Source organism: Ostrea edulis, chromosome 2 (assembly GCF_947568905.1).
Source record: "Ostrea edulis chromosome 2, xbOstEdul1.1, whole genome shotgun sequence".
Classification (NCBI taxonomy): Eukaryota; Metazoa; Mollusca; class Bivalvia; order Ostreida; family Ostreidae; genus Ostrea; species Ostrea edulis.
In genome coordinates, this window is record NC_079165.1 from 85,964,905 (window position 1) to 85,988,264 (window position 23,360).

General features: G+C 35.5%; 1 protein-coding gene across 2 annotated transcripts; it reads left to right on the forward strand.

The window, feature by feature from the left end:
* The first annotated feature begins 261 nt into the window (after positions 1-261).
* Positions 262-18,096, forward strand: LOC125680652 (cytochrome P450 2U1-like). 2 transcript variants are annotated; one of them, XM_048920352.2, is made up of 4 exons: positions 262-6,849; positions 9,198-9,710; positions 14,221-14,664; positions 14,831-18,096. In XM_048920352.2, exons 1-4 carry the CDS (start codon positions 6,531-6,533, stop codon positions 15,007-15,009), a joined length of 1,455 nt encoding a protein of 484 aa, XP_048776309.2. In that variant the 5' UTR covers positions 262-6,530; the 3' UTR covers positions 15,010-18,096. The 2 variants fall into 2 exon arrangements, with proteins under 2 accessions (XP_048776309.2, XP_056011253.1); XM_056155278.1 differs by having other exon boundaries at positions 14,221-14,698; positions 14,831-14,952.
* Positions 18,097-23,360: the final 5,264 nt, after the last annotated feature.

The window sequence follows — 23,360 nt, forward strand, 5'->3', positions numbered from 1 at the left end:
TAAACAATGGAAACGTTCGGGGGACCTGTGTAATAGATGTATAGGTTGTCTGTATTATGGAGATATATAAACAATGGGAAAGTTCGGCAACCCCTTGTAGGCCCGCCAAACGATAGGGCAGTGACGGATTTAAGGGGGCGCATCGACGCACACCCCTACAATTTTCAAAATTAAGGTAAATCGTGATCTTTTGTTTAGAAAAATGTAAACGCTAAAAAAAGCTATGATTTCTTCCACTCTCGGAGAAATAAATGATAAAATGTTTTGATTTATTGAATTACTTTTATTGAGAGAACTTGCATTTTTTCCCCTTAAAACCCTTCAAATTTGCGTCATTCTATTGATTTCACCTTATTAAACATGACAGTAACTAGTAAAACTATCTACCTAGGAGTCATATTTCAAGCTCTATAAAATCTGTAAAATCCAGGAGCTTCCGTGGGCTTGGCCCCCACCAGGACTTCGCTTTGGACCCACTGGTGGCCTCACGACGGCCCTTAGACCCCTGCCTTATAAACTTGGCCCCCTAACAGCAATTCCTGGATGCACGCCTGTCCACTGTCTGTCAAGACATTGAGCATTATTATATTGGGGACAAGGACAATAAGATAGAACTACATGGACAGTGTATATATTTACATTTGATGTTGGATTTTCTTACTCAGAGAATTTTTTTTTATTTTGATTCATATCTTAAATGTGAGTGTGTAACTTTGACCAAATACATACAAATAGCCAATCCAGTACTGGGCCATGTAACCCCCCCCCCCCAAAAAAAAGAATGTAACAGGAGTGCAGACACGACCCATGACAAAATATAGCAAATTTCGGTTACAGTGATGGAGTATTTGTGACCATCAGATGCTTATTTTACGTTGGTAAGAACGGGATTTAGACAAAGTGTATAATTCGTATCAGAGATGAAATTTATTTCGAAGAATTCCCAGGAGTGACCTTTCGCCGCACGTAACCAGACAGTCTCGCCATCTAACGGTGGAAGAAGAATGAAGGGGCATGGACACGATCTGAGCTGAAAATTTTCAAATTTTATTTTTCCAATTTTATTGTTTACAATGCTTAATTAAAGTATTTCTAATGGTGAACCAAAATTTGAATATCAGTTGTTGAGTTATAAGTGAGATACAACGCTCGCAATTCTTTGTTATGTAAACAAGGTTCGTGCCATGTTTTTGTTTACATTAGACTGTTTAATAGAAAATAGCGTGTTTAAAGCAAAATGAGATGTGCCAAAGACTAGAAAATATTTAATTGTGTTAAGAATTCACTTATAAATTGAAAAAATATGCTTTAAACGTTAAAAACTTTTTAAAATGATTACGATCTAGTCAAAGATTATATTTTTAAAATAATGTGACATTTACTAATCATCATGCAATGTAATTATGTTTAAATTGTGTCGAATGGATGTAGAAAGGCAAATTATACTTTGAGTGTTGTTACTTAGCAACCAAACATATTTGTTTGTCAATAAAATTGATTAATTTGATTGTGATGTTTTTGTAGTATTTTAAAAGACTCATAGATTTAGAATTTCCTATTTTTGACTGTAATCTAGTGAGAGGGGTGGTATTATATATATTCCAGAGAAAAAAAGATTTCAAAAATGTGCACTTAAATGACCCTTGACCCGAAGAACTCTTTGGGGTCATGGGATAACATGACAAACTTTATAAAAAAATGTTCCCTGTCCAATTCTTAACAAACGCATATGTCATATGCCTACCCAAAATCATGATACATGCTGATGTAACTCGATTTAAAAATATTGTCATTTAGCCTTTAAAAACCTCTAAAATGTGCCGGTAGAGAAAGGGTTAAACGAAACTTTTACTAGTTTATTTAACTTATGTAAACAAAAACATGGCACGAGCCTTGTTTACATAACAAGGACTTATAACCTCTGTATCTCCCATGTACCTTCACTACTGACATTCAATCATTAGTATTACCTTAGTTAACCATTCTAAACGTTAAAACTTAAAAAATGAAGGAAAATTTTCAGCTCAAATCGTGTCCATGTCCCTTTAATGTCTTCCTACAGACATAATAATTTTTTTCTGTGATATAGTTAAACCGCATCAGTTAAATTTTTCTATGTTAAAGAAATGTTTCAGTAATATTTTACGAGAATTTTGTGACATTCTAACTTTTAATTCTCAAAATATTTGTTTTTCATCTTTGAAAGTTAACATTTTGTTATCTACTCCACATGTAACAATTTTTTTTTTCTTGTTGATGAATTGAATTCTAATGCATGCTATTTATGATATTACACTATAGTATTATTGTTGATGAATTGAATTCTAATGCACGCTATTTATGATATTACACTATAGTATTATTGTTGATGAATTGAATTCTAATGCACGCTATTTATGATATTACACTATAGTATTATTGTTGATGAATTGAATTCTAATGCATGCTATTTATGATATTACACTATAGTATTATTGTTGATGAATTGAATTCTAATGCATGCTATTTATGATATTACACTATAGTATTTATGATATTACACTATAGTATTTATGATATTACACTATAGTATTTATGATATTACACTATAGTATTTAGAGCATATCTTCATTATTACTTATAATTGCAGTTTTGCCTTTCATTGAATATTTGAAAACAAAGTAGACAAGAATTATCCATCTTTTCCGGAATGTTGTATAAATAAAAATGATAATAAAAATAATAAATAAATGCAAAAAATATCTTTTTATTACTATATATCAAATGTTTGTAATCCTTTTACCCAATAATATTAGAATATATTAAAATTAGTAATGCTACACAGAGTTTGGTTTTAAGTGGTTTAATATCAGCCCCTATGGTAAAATAATGGTCAAAATGGTGTGTTTAATTTCTATCACATTATTGTTATTTTTTGTTTTCCGAAAAAAATCCAAGTAACTGAGAAAACACTGTGTAAAGACTTTTTCAAACATATTAATTTTTTTTTTCTAAACTGCGTATCAGTTGTTATGGGTGAAAGAATTAAGGTAGCGAATTTCTGTTTTTAGAACATTGTAAAGTTGTAAGAGTTATTTCTCTTTGCCCCATTTAAGATATTTGAATTTTTCTGATGGATATACACAAGTCTAGACATGTAATTTGTTTTTAGCTCACCTGAACCGAAGGTTCAAGTGAGCTATTCTGATCACATTTTGTCCGGCGTCCGTCTGTCTGTCCGTCTGTCTGTAAACTTTTCACATTTTCGACTTCTTCTCCAGAACCACTGGGCCAATTTCAACCTAACTTGGCCAAAAGCATCCTTGGGTGAAGGGCTTTCAAGTGTGTTCAAATGAAGGGCCATGTCCCTTTCAAAGGGGAGATAATCACAAAAATGCAAAAATAGGGTGGGGTCATTTAAAAATCTTCTTCTCAAGAACCACTGGGCCAGAAGAGCTGAAATTTACCTGAAAACTTTCTGACATATTGCAGATTCAAGTTTGTTCAAATCATGGCCCCCGGTGGTAGGATGGGGCCACAAGGGGGGATCAAAGTTTTGCACACAAATATATAGGGAAAAAAACTTTAAAAATCTTCTTCTCAAGAACCACTAAGCCAGAAAAGCTGAGATTTACATGAAAGCTTCCTGACATAATGCAGATTCAAGTTTGTTCAAATCATGGGCCCTGGGGGTTGGATGGGGCCACAATAGGGGATCAAAGTTTTACATACAAATATATAGGAAAAATCTTCTTCTCAAGAACCACTGAGCCAGAAAAGCTGATTTTTACATGAAAACTTTCTGACATAGTGCAGATTCAAGTTTCTTCAAATCATGGGCTCCGGGGGTAGGATGGGGCCACAAGGGGGATCAAAGTTTTACATACAAATATATAGTTAAAATCTTTTTCTCAATAACCACTGAGTCAGAAAAGCTGATATTTACAAGAAAACTTTCTGACGTAGTGCAGATTCAAGTTTGTTCAAATCATGGTCCCCGGGGGGTAGGATGGGGCCACAAGTGGGGGGGGGGGTCAAAGTTTTACATACAAATATAAAAAAAAAGCTTTAAAAGAACCATTGGGCCAAAGAAGTTGACATTTACATGAAAGCTTTCTGACATAGTGTAGATTCAAGTTTGCAAAGGGTAGTTTGGGCCATAATAGGGACCAAGGTTTTACATGCAAATATATATGGAAAGTCTTCAGATATGGGCCAAGGTGACTCAAGTGAGCGATGTGGCCCATGGGCCTCTTGTTTTCTGAAATTTTTGATAAATGAAATAAATCTACTTAAAAAACTCTAAATTTTAACTTTTATTTGTCCTGTAAGATGACGTTGCCAATGGTAACCAAAGAAGGCACTGTACACTGTGTCGAATACCAGATTTTGACAAATTCTCAGAAAAGTCTTAAAATACGTTGAAATGAATAATTACGACAAAAGAAAGTGAAACTGAAAACCTACATGTAACATTGCTTTAATACAATGCTATTTTGATTATGCATGTTCTTCTTGGTGTTGTGGTATTGGCAAACAACTTAAACAAAATTGCAAGTAACCAAAAACAAAGTTGTCAGATTCATTTTAAATCTAGGTCCTAGAGCTAGCATTTCTAGTGACATTCTAGATTCTTTGGACATGTTAAGAGTGGATGACAGAGCTTGATTGAACCATGTATTCAATATATTTCATGGTAAAGCCCCACATTAGCTCTGTGATCAATTTGTTCTAAACAATAATAATACTAGAAGTGCAACAAACAAAAACTTTATCATACCTAAGATAAAAGGCAAATAATCTTCTTGGGTTTTTTTTTTACAATGCTATCAAGGATTCGAATAATTTAACTTTAGATACAACAGACTAAGCAAAGTTTTAAAAAAGCTGTAAAGTCCCTATTAGCCAGCAAGGCAAGGGGTATAACCAGATACAATGTCCAATTTTGTTTAATACTTACTAGTATTTTTTAACACTTTAGTATTCTATTATAAAATATGTCTGAAGCTTGTCATTTTTCAACGCATTATGCAACTACTAATCAGAACCTGCCAAAATTCCAATTGTTAGTCATGTAATGTTTATTTTTGTCTGTTGATCATATATATTGTATAAATATAAGGACCTCATTGGAAATAACCTAGTTTAAGCTTTTATGGGTTTCCCTTAGGTTATTTTATCATCATTTGTCATGATATTCATAGTTACTTATTCTTTAACTGTTATAACTGCATAGTGCTATAGATTATGCCAGGTTTCAATTTGTTATTTCAAATTTACAATCATGACATTCTATGATATTTTATACCTGAATAAAATGAAATGAAATGAACATGAATAGCATACTGCATGGTTTTCTCGTAGACATGCACTTATCAAGGTTTGCATTTGAGATTTGGAGTAATGTTAATTTTTTTGGTCGTGTAATTCTGATTTCTACATGGAATTAAAAAGAAAAACTGGGGTCGCAATACTTGTTATTGAGCTATAGTGTACTAAACATGACCATTTTGCACTTAAATGTACTCAAGATTTCTTAATTTGTCTGTTGGTGTCAACGCAACATAAATCAATCATTACATTAGATAGATACATAATAATGTCCTCTAACAATGCAGATAAAAGAAAAAGTTTAATACTAGTAATGGAAATAAATAATGACATTTTGGCACTTGAAATACAAAAAAATTCATTATATCAAATTTGAGAGTTGAAAAGGACATATCTAGAGTAATGTCAAATTCTAAAATTATACATAATTTTCAAGGTCTTGGTTAAAAATTTAAAATGGAACTAAAAAAGTGGGTGTTGGAGATCAAATTATATAATTATCGGCGAAAATAATGAATTTTTAAATAACTTTCGAGTACATCTAAATCAGTTTGAACTTTTGTTTAAGAATCGGTGTTCTGTTTGGAAAAATATATCAACCACATTAATAAATTACAACATTTTAACTAGTTTTAAGTCTCAACTACTTTTATCGTAAATCATAAATAGAAAACATATTGGATGAAACAGAAATACAGTGTTGTAATATCATGCTGATTTAGAACTTTTTGATTAATCAATCCTTTCGCCACAAAAAATAGTACTTGCTAAACCCTTTCAAAATTTGAATTGACACAACATATTTCAACTGGATAGGGTTCAGTAAGTGATGTGAAATATGTTTACACCAATGGGATCAGTAAATAAATACTTACTGTAGTTGTAAGATCCTGCGCAGTTGTGCTCAAAAGCTCAGAGGCTAATTTCCGTAAGGCTTACAAATACATCAACATGACACCAATATAAAGTCTCTTAAAGGCCTCCGTACAAATACAGCATTTTAGTGACACCAGTAGAAAGCCTCTTAACATGTTAAGCCTCTATACAAATACAACAAGGTGACAGACCAGAGCGTCGGCAGCCTTCGCTATATAGTAAATCAAGGTCAGATGTATTTCGTCTTGTAAACACACATTAAAATACCAGCTTGCAAGTTGATAGATAGTGATCTCGAATAATTGTCAGGGAGTATTTCATTCAACACTGGACCTGACAGTAGTATGTGGGTAACTATTGCCATTGTTCTTTTATTGGTTTCTCTGATTTGGAGTCTGACCGGACGACGCAAGGGGCTTCCCCCCGGTCCGACATGTTACCCCATCATTGGAAATGTCGGCCTATTCAAACCGTCAGAAGCCGTGCAAGCACACAGGAGACTGAGGAATATGTATGGAGATATCTACACTGTGATGATCTTCCACAAACCTATGATAGTCGTCCACGGATATCAAAACATTCGAGAACTTTTTCTTAAACATGGTGACATGTTTTCTGAACGACCAAACGCTTATCCTGCTGAAGTTATTGCCAAGAAAAAAGGTACTTTTATAGAATTCATAATTCAGTAAGGTAGCCCCAAAAGGTTAAAAAGAATCAAAATATTTAACCGAACTCATGGAAGAAAAATTGAATAATTCTAAAAGATGGAGTGTTAGTCCTACGTTCTTGATGTCTGTCCAGACGGCTCTGATTCTCTCTCTCTCTCTCTCTCTCTCTCTCTCTCTCTCGTTTAATATTGTAGTTGACGTGGTGGTAGAGAGGAATATGACAGGGTAATAGTTATGTGTTTACGTACCAGTTTTAACTGGTTCGCCCGAGGGCTGATATACTATATAGCAGATAACAAGCCGTCAAATTAAGAAATACATGATCGCGTTTTCATGTATGGTCGAAATGTTGATTTGAAACATAAAACCCGAGGCGTAAGTCAATGCTTTTATATTTCAAACAACATTTCGAGATCAAGGAGGTTATCCTGTAACATACACGAAACCAAGAACTTTATTTATATTCTACTTTGGCTAAGAAATATACAGCCGATCGTTTTCCTATATAGCTACGAATTAGGTCAAGTTGTGACGTCATGACAGTTTCTGAAACGACCAACCTTGTGTTTTGCTGACGAAAAAGGTGATATATTAGGGGTATTCTATTTATAGTAAAAAATATTTGAAGTAATTAGTTTGATGTTAACAGATTATACCAATTGCCTTGAATATACAGTTCAAGAAAACTTGTCTCTGCATCGCCATGTTTACGTGTGTATCGCTCTCGGAATGTAGACGATTGATTGGTTATACAGAATGACAAATGTTCTTCAGTCATTTATGAATTTGTTTTACAACATCCGTTGATTAAGTTTTATGATTATAAAATTTAATGAATTGTTGCATTAGGGAAATACGAAGTGCAAGCGGGATGAGTTTCAATTTTCTCATAATCGGTTATTACGTCTGAAGGTATATCGCAGAATAATGGACGTGACATTCCTTTGATTTTTGCAATAACTGTGGCAGAATTCTCAGTAGGGATGGGTAATGTTTCGATTTTGAAACATGCTGTACATGTAATTATTGTCAATAGTTTTTTGGCAATTTCTTAATTGCTGTTTGTTTTATTTTCGCAAATAAGGTTTTTATCAGATGATTTTGTTTGTTGAATTATATATTGTAGCTTTTTAAAAAAGGTAATATCATTGGTATTACATTTTCATTAATTTCGTTTTTCACTTTCCTTATTTTAAAGAGACACTACAGCTCATTTTCCACATTTTAATAAAGTGTTTTTTAAAACATGTATTGATAAAATGATAAAATTCATATCGATACTGACAATTTTGAACAATTGGGATGCATCAATTTACCCTCAACTGCGCTTTGAAGATCGTTCGGAATTCAAAGGTTTCTTCATTCTGACTCGGACTTTTGAATGCTTATTTACATCACGTGGTTTTGAATGACAGCAAAGGTGTTGTGTAGGAAATTATTTAAATTCCCCTTCAAGGGGGTCCACACTCACCTTTCAAGTATAAGAGTATTCCCTGCTCCTTAAAATAAGTAATTATATAAATCATTATTTCAACAGAAATCCTTCCATGTTCCCATTGACCGATGTTTTTACTACTAACACGTGTCGTGTTCAGATAAAAATAGCACTTACTTTTAAAAGTAGTGTCTTCGCAGCTAGTCTCAATGGCAGATTTAGGGGGGAGGGGGGGGGGGCAGGACCCCCCCTCCTTTTTTACGCCACAGATTGTGAATGAAAATCCAAATTTTGCACCAGAATGGCCGATTACTGTGGCTAATCTTTGACTTTCACACCCCATTCGGAAATCCTAGATCCGCCACTGAGTTACATGGGTTTCTCCGAGCTCTTTGTTTTCCAACGGTCAAACTGATACCAAGGTAAATTTTATTTCACGTATGAGTTTTATCTCATTCTATTTTCACCTCTTTTCTCACAGAATCTGTCAAAATTCTAGATCTATCAACTACACTTTCTCTCACTGGACGACATGCTGCACTGTTTACTGTCTATGCGCATGCGTCTGAAGACTGAAAGGAGGAGACTCGATCTTTTTTGTATAGGCCATCAAAAAGTATTAATTTTTACGTTAAAACGATAATTTTTAACTTTAGATAAGTGTTATTTTCGCAAAGTTCATACTTTCAACAATGCAACAAAAATTGAGAAAGCGCTAGGAAAATTGTCATTTCATGATTTTTCCGCAAAATGAGCTCTAGTGTCTCTTTAATCTTTTGTTGGCAATATATGACCCCGTATTTAACTTCAGTTGTCAATTAAAAAATTCACCAAACATATTAACTCTGATCAAGGTTTTCCATTGAATCGAACGAGCTGTACCGCAACTATCATATTTTTAATAGGTCTTGTCTGGTCGTCTGGTCCACTGTGGAAGGAACAGAGAACATTCGCGCTGACAACGATGCGTAAATTTGGATTCGGGAGGCGCTGCATGGAAAGTCAGATCATTGAAGAAGTAGACTGTCTAATGAACGAACTGGGAAAATATGAAAACATGGCTTTTGACATTCAGATGCTTCTGAACACGTCTGTATCAAACGTCATTTGTTCAGTTTTGTTCGGGAAAAGGTTTGACTACGAGAACGCTAAGTTCAAGCATCTCATTACTTTGTTAAATAAATTATTCACCAGCGTCAATGCCTCGTCACCTGCCTTCATTTTCCCTTGGTTACGTCATATCAAAATGTTTAACTTCAGTGGGGCGACGGAATACGCCGATTCTTTGTTTTGTTTCGTAGCTGGAATAGTGGAGGAACACAAACGAAATTTTGACGAGAATAACATCAATGATTACATTGATGCTTTTCTTCTGGAACAGAAAGGAAGAGCTAAAGAAGAGGACACCACATTTTCAGGTAATGTAATCTGTGCTTTCAGGTAATGCAATGTACTGGTATACAGGTTCATGTATTTCTTGTGAATATTTTGCCGATAGCAAATAAAAAATTTATACCGTTAATGTGCGTGGCAGTTACTAGGATTGAGGAGGTGCAGGGACATGTGTACTACTGGTACCAAAATATCTTTTAGTTATTTACATATTGTGTGGCTAAAATTACTGCAAACACCGCCGATATCCTAGACCGAGACCATTACTTTTCATGTCTTTCAACCCCTGGCTCTATTCACACTCATATTGAGGGTGCAGGGATCTATCAACTGACATCGATGATGGGTTTCCAGCTACATCTGTCTCCCCCCATCCATATCCAAAAAAATTCCTTCCTTGCTCAGTCCAGTTTAGGATGATTAAACTCATGTGACCGATTGCAATTGGTCTGTGTCCGCCATCGTTTGTCGTACGTTGACAATTGAACATTTCTTACTTTTTCCTAACTAAAATTCCAATTCTTTTCAAATATGGTATACAACATTTGTTTGGACAAAGTGGAGAAAATTTTCAGGACTTCTGCACCCCTGGGACCTAAGGGGCGGAACAATATGACAGAAATTGACCAATTTTCAAAAAACCTTTTAAACAACTGCACATCTGTAAGAAAAACTAAATGCAGAGTTATGTAGAGCAGGAAGGCTTCTACGAAATTGTAAATGTCATGATCCTCTGGGTAGAGGTTCTGACTACAGGGAGGGGCCAAACTTGGTTTATAGTATTTATCTGTAAAACATTTGAAAACATCTTTTTTAATGTTCTTGATACTAAATTGACACAACGTAGATATCTAGAATGAGCAGGTAACCCTTTATCAAAATTGTAAATTTCATCATCCCACGGGAAGGGCTTTTGGTATTAGGATGTAGCCAAGTGGTCATTGAATGAATGTACTAACGATTGAACGTTTTCAACATCTTGATAACTATCATTCCAATTCTTTTCAAATTCGATATGAAGCATCTTTGAAATAAGGGTGATACAAATTGTAAATTTCAGGATACCTCCACCCTCCGGAACTTAGGGTGGATGTGTAAAACATTTAAATGACATCTTCTTTAATACTATTGATGCTAAAATGAAACTAAATAGATATTTTGAAGGAGTAGGTAGTCCTTTACAAAAAAATTAAATTTCGTGACCCTAGGGTGTAAGGGTTTGGTTTCAGGATGGAGTCAAATTTACTATAGCGATTATTGTCTTTATCATTTAATGAATTCCTTTAAGTTTGCTGATGTAGTATAAGAACATGTATTATGTTGTGTAAAGTCTTACATCAGTATCTGCACTTTCGAGGGCATTTAAGTTTTTGTTTTATACTGTTGCTGAATATTAGAATTTAGCTGAGATATTCAGAACAGGAATTTTATTTTGGATTTAACAGCCTTTGGGACTAGTGATACTTTTAACTAATACTCAGGTGAACGATAAGGCCTATGGGCCTTTTGTTATTGAATATTTACTACTGCTTCTCTATATCAGTCTAATGTATAGAATAACATCCCCACTATCATCCACCTCGACAGGAAAGGTGGCATCCTGTGTCTTTGCAATCTACCATTAGTTTTACATATTTTGCCTTTTTACAGCGAATCACGTCGGATGTGAGTTTCGTCGCGACAATACCAAGGAACTACAGCTTCTACATCTAGCTGTCATTCACCAGCTTAGGTTTTTATTCCAGATTTTCTTTCTCGCTTGATTCTTCTCTTCACACATGGATATAGATATAGATAGGCTTGTTCATCAAGTTTCTTTCTTCCATCTGCATTTCCATAACTTCAGCTAATTCATAGAAGACCTGATTGTTGTTGCTACATGTACGTATATCGTCCCCGTGTAAGAGTGATGTTGCATCCTGATAGTGTGCTGTAAACTTCCTCTTTTTCCGCACAAGAAGCAATCTGGTGTTTATGATGTGTTTCACCTTTGCAAATTTGATACAATATATAATAGATCCTCATAAGCTGATCGTAGAAGCAATTGTAGTTGTAAGTATGATTACTGTCATACTGATCACCATAAAAGATATGTATGCTCCAATGAAAGGTGACGATAACGAACAGTGATCAATCTCATAACTCCTCTAAAGGTGAAGATAACAAACAGTGATCAATCTCATAACTCCTATAAAGGTGAAGATAACAAACAGTGATCAATCTCATAACTCCTATAAAGGTGAAGATGACGAACAGTGATCAATCTCATAACTCCTATAAAGGTGAAGATAATCTCATAACTCCTATAAAGGTGAAGATAACAAACAGTGATCAACCTCATAACTCCTATAAAGGTGAAGATAACAAACAGTGATCAATCTCATTACTCCTATAAAGGTGAAGATGACGAACAGTGATCAATCTCATAACTCCTATAAAGGTGAAGAAAACGAACAGTGATAAATCCCATAACTCCAATAAAGGTGAAGATAACGAAGAGTGATCAATCTCATAACTTCTATAATAATGGCCCTCTTGCCCCCCCTCCCCCCTCCCCCCCCCGTTAGCTCTACTGTTTTATTCCCTTCCTCCCTGTTTTTATTGAAACAGGCTTCGTTTGTTTTAATGCCAAGACCCGTGGGGATCCGGGTTATAATAGGTCCTCAGTACACCTTGCTTGTCGTATGAGGCGACTAAATGGGGGCGGTCCTTAGGTTAAGATCGCAAAAACCGAGATCCCGTGTCACAGCAGGGGTGGCACGATAAAGATCCCTCTCTGCTCAAAGATCGTAAGCACCAAACATAGGCCTAAATTTTACAGCCCTTCACCGGCAATGGTGACATCTCTATATGAGTGAAAGATTCTCGAGAGGGACGTTAAACAATATACAATCCAGGACCTTGGCTCTCTAGCTCCATGTTTTTTTTTTATTGAAATAAGATTTGGGTTTTTGTTTAGATTGTCAGCATTTTCTAGAGACAGTTTTTCATGTTCCAAGACCTCTTTTTTTAGCTATGCTTTTGTGCGTTTATCTACTCTCCGATTCCAAAACGCTATTATTCTGTCTACTAATGCTGCCCTTTAGAATTTTTCAAAGTCAATGTTGAGATCTATAGCTGTAAAACAGTGGAAACAGATCCATTTTCTAAGGTGTTTTGGTTGTTATTATAAGTGTTCGTCAAGGTGATTTCGTACTACATAAATGATCATGTTATCTTTGGCAGAATGCCATGTTGGTACATGTATTTTTATTTCGTTCACTCGTAGACTCATCTATTGAACGATCCTCGCTCACTTTGAAACATATCAAACCATCGTTCTGGTTCACTTTGGCTGAATGGGCATGTAAAGATTCTAGCTGACAACCCTTAGTACATACATGTAGTATCCATATATTTCATTCTACATTTAGAAGGGATATGGTCAAAAAGTGGTGTGATAACTTCTCCTTTCGCTTTTTACCAGTATGCTGGTACTACGTATTTTGGTTGTGTGATAACTTCTCCTTTCGCTTTTTACCAGTAGCCTCCACGGATGTTGTCACGTTTCTGGACACTTCCTGGATACCATTTGGTCTTGGTGCAGATGCACACCTACTTTCTTGACTACATCAAATACTTCTTTCCATGATGGTTCCTAAAAGCTCAAATGCCCAACTATCTATTTTGTATTGCTTATAGGAGTTATGAGTTTGGTCACTGTTCGTTACCTTCACCCTTCATGAATTCTGAAATGCATGTACATTGTATATTTCATCCGTACATCATTTTCCTTTCAGATAATCTGTTTTACTCTAGCTGTATATACACCACATATGATTGCTGCATCTGAGTGATGTTTGAGCTTGACCGCTTCACATCTCCATAAGCAATGTTTAGGGAATGAGAAACAAGTGCTATCACGTTTGAAAACTCCACTTTTACTCAAAATTATAACAAACGTAACGAAAATTATTTAAACATTTCAAAATATTGGGACAATTTAGAGAAAATGCATTGATAAAGGTTTCCTTGCATCCTTGCTCGTGTATAAAAGTATTTTCAGTGATCCTGTCAATGATACGTAGTAAACGCGAAGAAATCATTGACTAAGTGTCCACTGATGGAAAAGCAAAGATCTTATATTCATATTTGCATTCACTTCATACAACAAGTCATTGTTCGTGTTGGACATCCTAAGCTTGCCACAGCGCTGAGATCGAGCCCAGGCCTCCCAGTTGTGAAGCGAACACCCTGACCACTAGGTTACGGCGACTGGTATGTAGGTAACTGTTGACATAGGTGCCTGGTATCTATGTAACTGTTGACATACGTGCCTGGTAATTAGGTAACTTTTTACCTACGAACAGCGTCGAGTGATGTTTGCACAGGCTAGGGTATGTCTGTTGACTACGGACAGGACTCTTATCATCAAATGATACTTTGTTTTTTCTTCTACGAATGATAGCAGTATCGTTATGTGCAAATTTTGTTTACAAGTTCATTTGTAATGTTTATATTTATAATGTTCTCTGTATTTTTCGTTCCTTGTAATAGATGAGCAACTCAATCACAGTGTACGAGACTTTTTTGGCGCGGGAACTGAAACGACTTCAACTACATTGAGGTGGATGCTTCTGTACCTAATTCATCATCAGGATTGGCAGAAGAGGCTCCAGAACGACATTGATGACGTCATCGGCCAGGGACAACCTAAAATGGAACACAAGGATAAATTACCAAGGGTAGAAGCATTTATTCTGGAAGTTCAGCGCTTGGGAAATCTGGTTCCTCTAAATGTGCCACATACAAGTAAAGAAGATTTCAAGTACAACGGATACATTTTCCCTAAGGGTGCTATTGTTTTTGGTGCTTTAGATTCTGTGATGTCGGATCCTGAAATTTTTTCTGAGCCCTCCAACTTTAAACCAGAGAGATTTATGGATGATAGCGGAAAATGTTGTGGGGACCAGAAAACCAAATTGATTCCTTTTTCAATAGGTACTGATATAAGAAACTGAAAGATTTGGGCTACGTATGTTGAGTTTTTATTACAAATGGAAAATGTATTTCTTTCATATGGAATGTCGAACCGATAATGTTACCTAATGTTGTTTTCGGAATAACACGGCAAATTCATGCACTTAAATATCATTCCATTTATCAGGGCGCAGGTCATGTCTTGGGGAGTCACTCGCCAGAATGGAACTATTCCTCTATTTCACCAGATTTCTACAAAGGTTTGAAGTCAAGCCAGAGGATCAAGATCGTCTACCTCCTCTGGATGGGAAATTAGGGGTTACAAACATGCCACAGTCCTTCAACCTGAGACTGGTCAACCGTTAAAAGTGACAATGTCTGTTTACTGTGGTGATAGATAAGGTATAGACGAAATGGATTGATCTTATTCATCAAATTGCATGTGTCACCTACTGTGTATGATCTCTCATCAGTTTTAAACTGTCAAAATTGATATATGCAATCATGTCTCTTTTAAAACACCTTTACCGGTTTACCGGTCACAATTAACCCAACTTAACAATTTGTATAGATATAGTGTAGTGTGTCATTCATATCTAGTGATCAGTCATTCAAAAACTTACTTTGTTAAATACCACTCTGATTCCACGCACAAGTACTCTGAAATTGAAATAAAAAATATGCTAGAGTTCCTCATTGACAATATCTTCGTGGCCTTTGGTGATCAAGTCTTCCAACAGTCTGTTGGAATTCCCATGGGCACGAATTGTGCTCCTTTGTTAGCTGACCTGTTTCTATATTCATATAAAGCAGAATTTATTCAAAAACTTTTACGTGAGAAGAATAAATCTCTCGCTGTGGCCTTCAGTTCGACATTTCGATATATCGATGGCGTTTTGTCTATTAAGGGCAGATGATACAAACAATTTTTTTTTCTTTCGAAGAGACTTTATATGATGTCATTCTTTTATAAAAGTGGATAATTCCTTGAATTCTTTTCCCCTTTGACTTGGAGAGTGAAATATTTTCTGTATTTCCAAAAAAGTACAAAACAATAGTTATCATGGTAAATTAGTTTATTCTTCATTTGTTTACCTTTTCTATACCTAAAACAATGGTTGTCAGGGAGAACAGAGTGTACTGATATTAGATTTACAACATAACATGTAAAATATTAATGCATTACAAATTTTACACTTGGAAAATATCAATTGCTGCTTCAATAAAATTACATATATGGAATATGTTGACTTAATGTTTAAAGTGTAATATAAACTTAAAAATCATATACCATACGGGGTGAATTTTCTGTGTAGAAGCAAAATTGTAAAAATCACATTGGCTGATTTTCTAAAGACAAAGAAGAGTTATCTCCCATAATATAAGAGTAAAATTTTACAATTTCTGAAAATAATTTACAATGGCATTTGTGATTTTCCTGTTTTTGTTGTTTTTTTTTAATTTTTTTTTTTATGTTTTTGTTTTGTCACTCTTGATTTTCCTTTGCTATTCATCTCTGAAAAAAATAAAGAAATGCCTAATACAGGATCTCTTTGATGTGCCATTTTACGTTAGTTTCTGCATTATGACATTTCCCAGTAGAAACAGGAGAAAGATGGCTGCATGCTTCCTTCTGACATCTCATATATAGCAATGATCCAAGTCCATAACGTTTTCCGTCCTCACAATGTCTTATGCGTTGTTAAATCTAGTGGTCTACCACACGCAGCACAACCTTTTCCCAAATTGTCCACTAGAATTCCAAGTTCCACAACTCGTCTCCCACTTCTCCATCAAATCATCTCCTCATGCTCTTCTTCCGATTCTTCACTCTCTGATACATCAGATGGATACGTGTCTTCATTTCCTAGGCATTCTTGTAAATTATCACCAGTCAAACAATTTTTTCTTGATTCCAACTTCTCCTCGATCACATCAACATTCACTATCTTACGTCCAAGGGATAATGCATAACCTTTCGTAGCATTCTGTAACCTTTCATGACGTTTTTTACCAATAATTTTTCCTGATTATTTCCTCCTGAATGATTCTGGCACCATTGTTTACTGACCCCCTTCCTGCTCTTAAAACACAGAAGAGTTCCAAACAACTATAAATGAGAAAACCAAAACCAACCAAACTATTTTTCTACCATGGGAACTCTTCAGTGCTAAAGATAGAAAAAATTGTTTATATCATCTGGCCTTAACAATAATAACTTTCATTCATATGTCAATTTGATATATCCCTGTGAGCTCGAAATGAAGGACACCACAGAGTCATCCGCTTCTGCTTCATACTTAGATATTTTATTGAAAGTAGACATTAACGGCAAATTGACAACTCAACTGTATGACAAACAGTTTTCAGCTTCTCCATCGTCAACTTCCCATATTTACGTAGCAATATTCCATTATCACCTGCATATGGTGTTTATTATGGCATGTCAAACGTTGCAATATTTGATCTTTTCCATTTGCATTGTATAATTATCCATTTGTATTCTATATTTTCCATTTGCATTGTATAATTTTTCATTTGCATTGTATAATTTCCATTTGTATTGTATGTTTTTCCATTTGTATTGTATGTTTTTCCATTTGTATTGTATAATTTTCCATTTGTATTCTATATTTTCCATTTGTATTATATAACGTTTTCGTTTGCATTGTATAATTTCCATTTGCATTGCAAAATCTTTCATTTGTATTGCATCCGAGGGATTGTTTATTTTGATTTGTTACGAAGGATTTCATTAGTTTAGGTCCCACTTATGTTTAGCTGTCACCAGCTGCAGGTGACGTACCACAAATAGACTGTACGGGCACAGTGGCGTAGCAGTGGGGATTCTTTAAACAATATATATCTATTTGCCAAATACTCAGTACATGAATGGAATTAGGTAGCAGAAACAGCCTATTTTAGTTTTCTCCCAGGGTTTTAAGGTCACATTATCCGAAAGATCCGTGATTCTCACTTTTAGATAGCAATGCGTATGGGAAAGTATTAACTAATTTACGTCTAAAGTTTGACACGAGTAGAATTCGAACAAGCGACTTCACGGTTACGAACCAAAGGGTATATCACTGAACTACCGCGATCGGTTCCATATTTAAGGACTAGTTGAACATACATGTTGCTAGCAATGAGGAATCTTGCGCCTGGAGACCCCCTCCCTCCCTTCACAAATATGATATTTTGTATATAGATGTCGAAAAAAGCATGCATGTACGTTTTATTTTGTCAGAACGCACTTGTTCCAGGGGCGGATCCAAGAATTGCGGTTACGGGGCGCCACTTTATGAAGCAGGGGGTCTGGCCCCCGGAAGCTCCCAGATTTTACAGGGTTTGAAATGTGTCATTTTTAATATTTAGTGAAATTAGTAAAATGACGCAAATTTTAAGGGTTTCTGGGAAAATTAAGTTCTCTCAATAAAGTAATTCAAAAAATCAAAAGATTTTGTTATTTATTTCTCCGGGAATGGAAGAAATTATTGCTTCTTTTATCGTTTAATACATTTTTCACTAAACAAGATAACAAGAGTTACCTTAAATTAAAAAAATTTAAGGGGGCGGGGGGCGACGACTGCGCCCCCCTTAAATCCGCCACTGACTTCGCCCTCCCCTGCAACCCCCCCCCCCCTCCACCAAGGATTTACACTGGACTCACTAGGGATCTTAATACAGTCCCCAGACATCCAGCAGTTTACTGCATCCTTTCGTTCAGAATTATCTAGATCAGCCAGTGGTTAAAGAGTAGACTAGTTTGAATATGCTGATCACATTAGACGCATAAAAGCGATCAATTAATTGGGGGAGGGGGGGGGGTACGCCATTACACTTAGCAAATACGGTACATTCTTGGGAAACGTGGCTCCTGAACTTTACCTTTTCAACATCTCGCGCATTACCAAATTCGATAAACGATAACTTAAGATTAATCCATTGAATAGTTGTAACAAACCAAACTCGATGTTAACAATTGGTGGGGACCCAAGAGCCGAATTAAGTCCCCCGAATCTACTGAATTTTAACTAAATAAAAATGTGCATGCTTTTCTGGACAGTTCTATTTTTAAAAAAATGATCGGGGGGGGGGGGGGGATTCGCCATTACTAGAGCTAACTACGTATTTTTAAAAATAACTAGTCCTGCATGCATGACCTGGTTGCGGTAGCTCAGTATATCGCTTGGTTTGTGGGCGAGAGGTCGTGAGTTCGAGAACCGTTACTGTCATTGCCGCATCAAACCTAAGACATAAACAAAGACAGTGATTGCTCCTTTGCCAAACACTCGGCATTTAGAAGTGAGAATCACGGGTCTTTCCGTAATGACCTTAAAAACAGATATTCCGTATCGGTGCACAGGCGTTGGCACGATAAAGAACCGTCATTGCTACGGCCCTGTGTGCTAAGGACGTCAACATTTGTGGTACATCAGTGACGTTAACTAATGAAATCCTTCGTAACAAATCAAAATAAACATTCCCTGGATACAATACAAATGAAAAATTATACAATGCAAATGGAAAATATAGAATACAAATGGAAAATTATACAATACAAATGGAAAAGATCAAATATTGCAACGTTTGACATGCCATAGTTTATATATTTCATATATCATATATATTATTATCTCATATATTTATATATCTCATATATATTATATATGATTCGATATGCAAGAGCTTGTTCTGAGTATAGTCAGTTTTTAAATCGAGGTAAGCTACAAACAAGTTGATGGTACAGGGGTTTCAACAGTATCAATTGAAGTCAGCATTTCGCAAATTCTATGGTCGTTATAACGATCGAGTTCGTCAATACAACCTATCATTGTGTCAAATGCTGTCTGACGTGTTTCATACCGATTGTTAAGCAGTTCTTGGCACACTGATTTTGACTGCGGATAACTCCGTTTACCTGAACAGGATATAGGGCTCACGGCGGGTGTGACCGGTCGACAGGGGATGCTTACTCTTCCTAGACACCTGATCCCACCTCCGGTGTGTCCAGGGGTCCGTGTTTGCCCAACTATCTATTTTGTATTGCTTGTAGGAGTTATGAGATTGGTCACTATTCGTTATCTTCACATTTCATTCAACACTGTGTTTTAGGAAATAAAATCCTTTTGGTGGGTAAATTTTTGTTTGTTCCCCATCGCATCATTTCAGATGAAAAGGTGAAAATAACAAATAATGATCCATCGCATAACTCACATGAAGAACAAAATATTAAGAGCAGGGCCAACACGGACCCCTGTACATACCAGAGGTGGGATCAAGTGCCTAAGAGGAATAAGAATCCACTGTCGACCAATCACGCACGCTGTAAGCCGTATGTCTCGATCAGTTAAGCGGAGGAATCCATAGTCAAAATCAGAAAGCATTTGCCCCAATGATAGGTAGTGTGTAAAGAACAGCCTCAATGGATATGAAATATGTCAGACAGAATTTGATTCTGTGACAGGTAAATTAGATCGTTATAACCATAAAGGACCTCCACACTTTAGCTGTGACATAAATAAATCAAAACATTAAAGTTTGAATTATGCAATTCACAATACCCCAAGATGTTTATTAATACTCTAACTTAGAGGTTTGGCATTTTATTTTCTGACAAATTGGGTTAGGGTGAGAGTTAGGGTCTTTTGAAACGGGGTTGTCTGTTGTTTTTAAAATCTCTATTGCCATTCATCGAATGACTTGTTTTTAAAGCCTTTGTTTATATCAAACACAAGGTTGTCCAGATTTCTCTACCCTCTTATAAGTTGTTTTAGTAATAAAGTAAATCATATCCAAAAGGCAAACTTGAACAATCTTGTGCTATTGATGAAATTCATAAAGATAAATGCAATAAAAATCTGCAAAAATAGACGTTTTCTTTCTACCACATTTGCCTGTATTGACCTCAAATAGTAATTCTGCAAGTTTTACAACTAAGGATGACCATTTGAAACTTAGTTTTCTATCCTTATATTTTAACATACTATGGGAAAGGACTGTGCACTTACTGGGGATACATCAGTGTTTGATATTTATCAAAAAGTATATCAGATAAATCAATTGTTTTTATTGAAAAGAGGGTGATAAAAAGGGATCACAAGCTTCTGCTAAAGTGAGAAGGTCCTTTGCAAAGTTTTGACTTTAAAAAGAGTGTTGAAACCTATGTACATGTAACGTCAATTTGTCACTATCCTGTTCCAATTTAAAAACTGACCATACACAGAACAAGCCCTTACGTATCGGATCAAAGAATTTTTTACAAAGGGTTGAGGAGCCTTGTTTACAGTCGGTATTTACCAGAATCTGTCCACATTTCTAAATTCAAACAGTCATTATGTTGAATGCTGTCTGATGTGTTTCATACCAATTCTTAGGCCGTTCAATAGATACTGATTGTGACTAAAATTACTAAGTTTATCAGATCAAGATTGTATGCTCATGTTGGGTGTTACCGGTCAACACAGGAATTCTTAAAAAACCCAGACATCTGATCCAACCTCTGATTTTTCCGAAGGACCGTATTTGCGCTGTAATAAAAATTAATTTCTTTTGTTTTAAGATACATGAAAATGAGTCTATGATGAATATTAAATAAGTAAAAAGGCAAACAGACTGACAGATCCCTGGAAACAAAAGCTGTCATATCATGTTCCTGGCCTTTGGAGGAGTAGGCGAAAGGTGAAGATAACGAACATTGATCAATCTCATAACTCCTATAAGCTATACAAAATAGAAAGTTGGGCAAACACGGACCCCTGGACATACCAGAGGTGAGATCGGGTGCCTAGGAGGAGTAAACATCTCCATATGAGTGGTCCACTGTGAACTCTCTGTCTTTTCTCAGGCAAACATAGTAAGAACAATATATAGGCACATGCAGTATAGATATTGGTACAAATAAGCAACACCCGAACTAACGACACACTGTATTTGCAACATACATGCTGTCATCCCGACAGTCGTGAGGCAGAGCTGATTGGTGAGTGCGGTCATTTTAACGACTATAAGAATTGCGAAAAGTGAATTTAAAAGAGACTGAGATTGTGTATTTATGTAAGCGATGAATAGCTATTTTGTGAAAGGTGTAGTCTCATAACTATAACGAGGCCGATGTGTGCATACAAATTAATTCAATAACTGAGCCTCTGTAAAGAGTTTCCCACTCGTGATTTTCTGCTTCCCCGGAGAACCACTTGCAATGTAAACACATCTTTATATCATGCTGTATAATGTCAATGAAATAGATTAAATTCACAAACAAAATACAGTTGTATGTCATTATGAGGTGCATTTTACTGTGGGCAGAACAAATAATAAAAAGTAGGGGCAAATTCTAATTAGACTGCGTTGCAATTGAATTCATTATTCAATAATTTCCCTTTTGAGTAATACAGGAATTTCTATATTTCTACAGGGGATGCTTACTCCTCCTAATTTACCAGATCCCACCTCTGGTGTGACCAGAGCTTATAGGAGTTATGAGATTGATCACTCTTCGCCTATCATCTTCTTATTAAATAATTTTATTTTTGACAAATTTTGACATTTTAGGACTAGACTTCATGACAAACGGGATGATTTGAACTTCTCCATCGTCAATTTCCCATATTTATGTAGCAATATTCCATCATCACCTGCATATGGTGTTTACATCTCTCAACTGATTCGATACGAAAGAGCTTGTTCTGCATATGGTTAGTTTTTAAATCGACGCAAGCTACTGACAAACAAGTTGATGATGCAGGGGTTCCAACAGTCTCGTTTAAAATCAGCACTCCGCAAATTCTATGGTCATTATAACGATCTAGTTTGCCAATACTACCTATCATTGGGTCAAATGCTTTCTGAGTTGTTTCATGCCTATTGTTTGGCCGTTCTTGGCACACTGATTTTGACTACGTATAACTCCGTTTACCTAATCAAGATATAGGGCTCACGGTGGGTGTCACCGGTCGACAGGGGATGCTTACTCTTCCTAGGCACCTGATCCCACCACTGGTACATCCAGGGGTCCGTGTTTGCCCAACTCTCTATTTTGTATTGCTTATAGGAGTTATGAGATTGATCAATGTTCGTTATTTTAACCTTTCATAAATGTCTTATGTATAATTGACTTCATAATGTTTCTTGAACGGAATGTTTATAAGCATCTGAATATGTTTTACACATTATTATATATATAAGTACTTTTGATCTTTCTTTGAACATTCAATGCGGCAAATATTTTCCGTTGTCTTTACTATGACGTCATAATCACGACGTAATGTTGTTTTTCAAATTCCACTGATAAGCCATGGAGCAAAAGCGCTTTGGAATAAATGTGAGATCTTCATCTGAATTATATATATATATATATATAATTCAATAAATTCTTTTTTCTTTGTATCGAGATAGAATAAAGTAAAAAAAAAATAAAATAAAATCCAGTACTCAACCCTTTTCTAAAAGATAAAAATTTGAGTACGGGATTTCATATTTTTGACACTATATTCACACACACACACACACACACACACACACACACACACACACACACACACACACACATATATATATATATATATACATGTATATATATATATATATATATATATATATATATATATATATATATATAAAGCACTATAATCCAACAACACTCAACATCCAAAGTGTCGGATCTGATAGTAAATAAGAGGTCAAATAAATAAGGATATGAAAAGCACAATAAATGA

Coding starts and splice junctions, on each gene's coding strand:
- LOC125680652 (XM_048920352.2), top strand. CDS start 6,531: ATGTGGGTAACTATTGCCATTGTTCTTTTATTGGTTTCTCTGATTTGG. Junction 6,850..9,197: donor AGTTATTGCCAAGAAAAAAG/GTACTTTTATAG, acceptor TATTTTTAATAG/GTCTTGTCTGGTCGTCTGGT. Junction 14,665..14,830: donor ATTGATTCCTTTTTCAATAG/GTACTGATATAA, acceptor TCCATTTATCAG/GGCGCAGGTCATGTCTTGGG.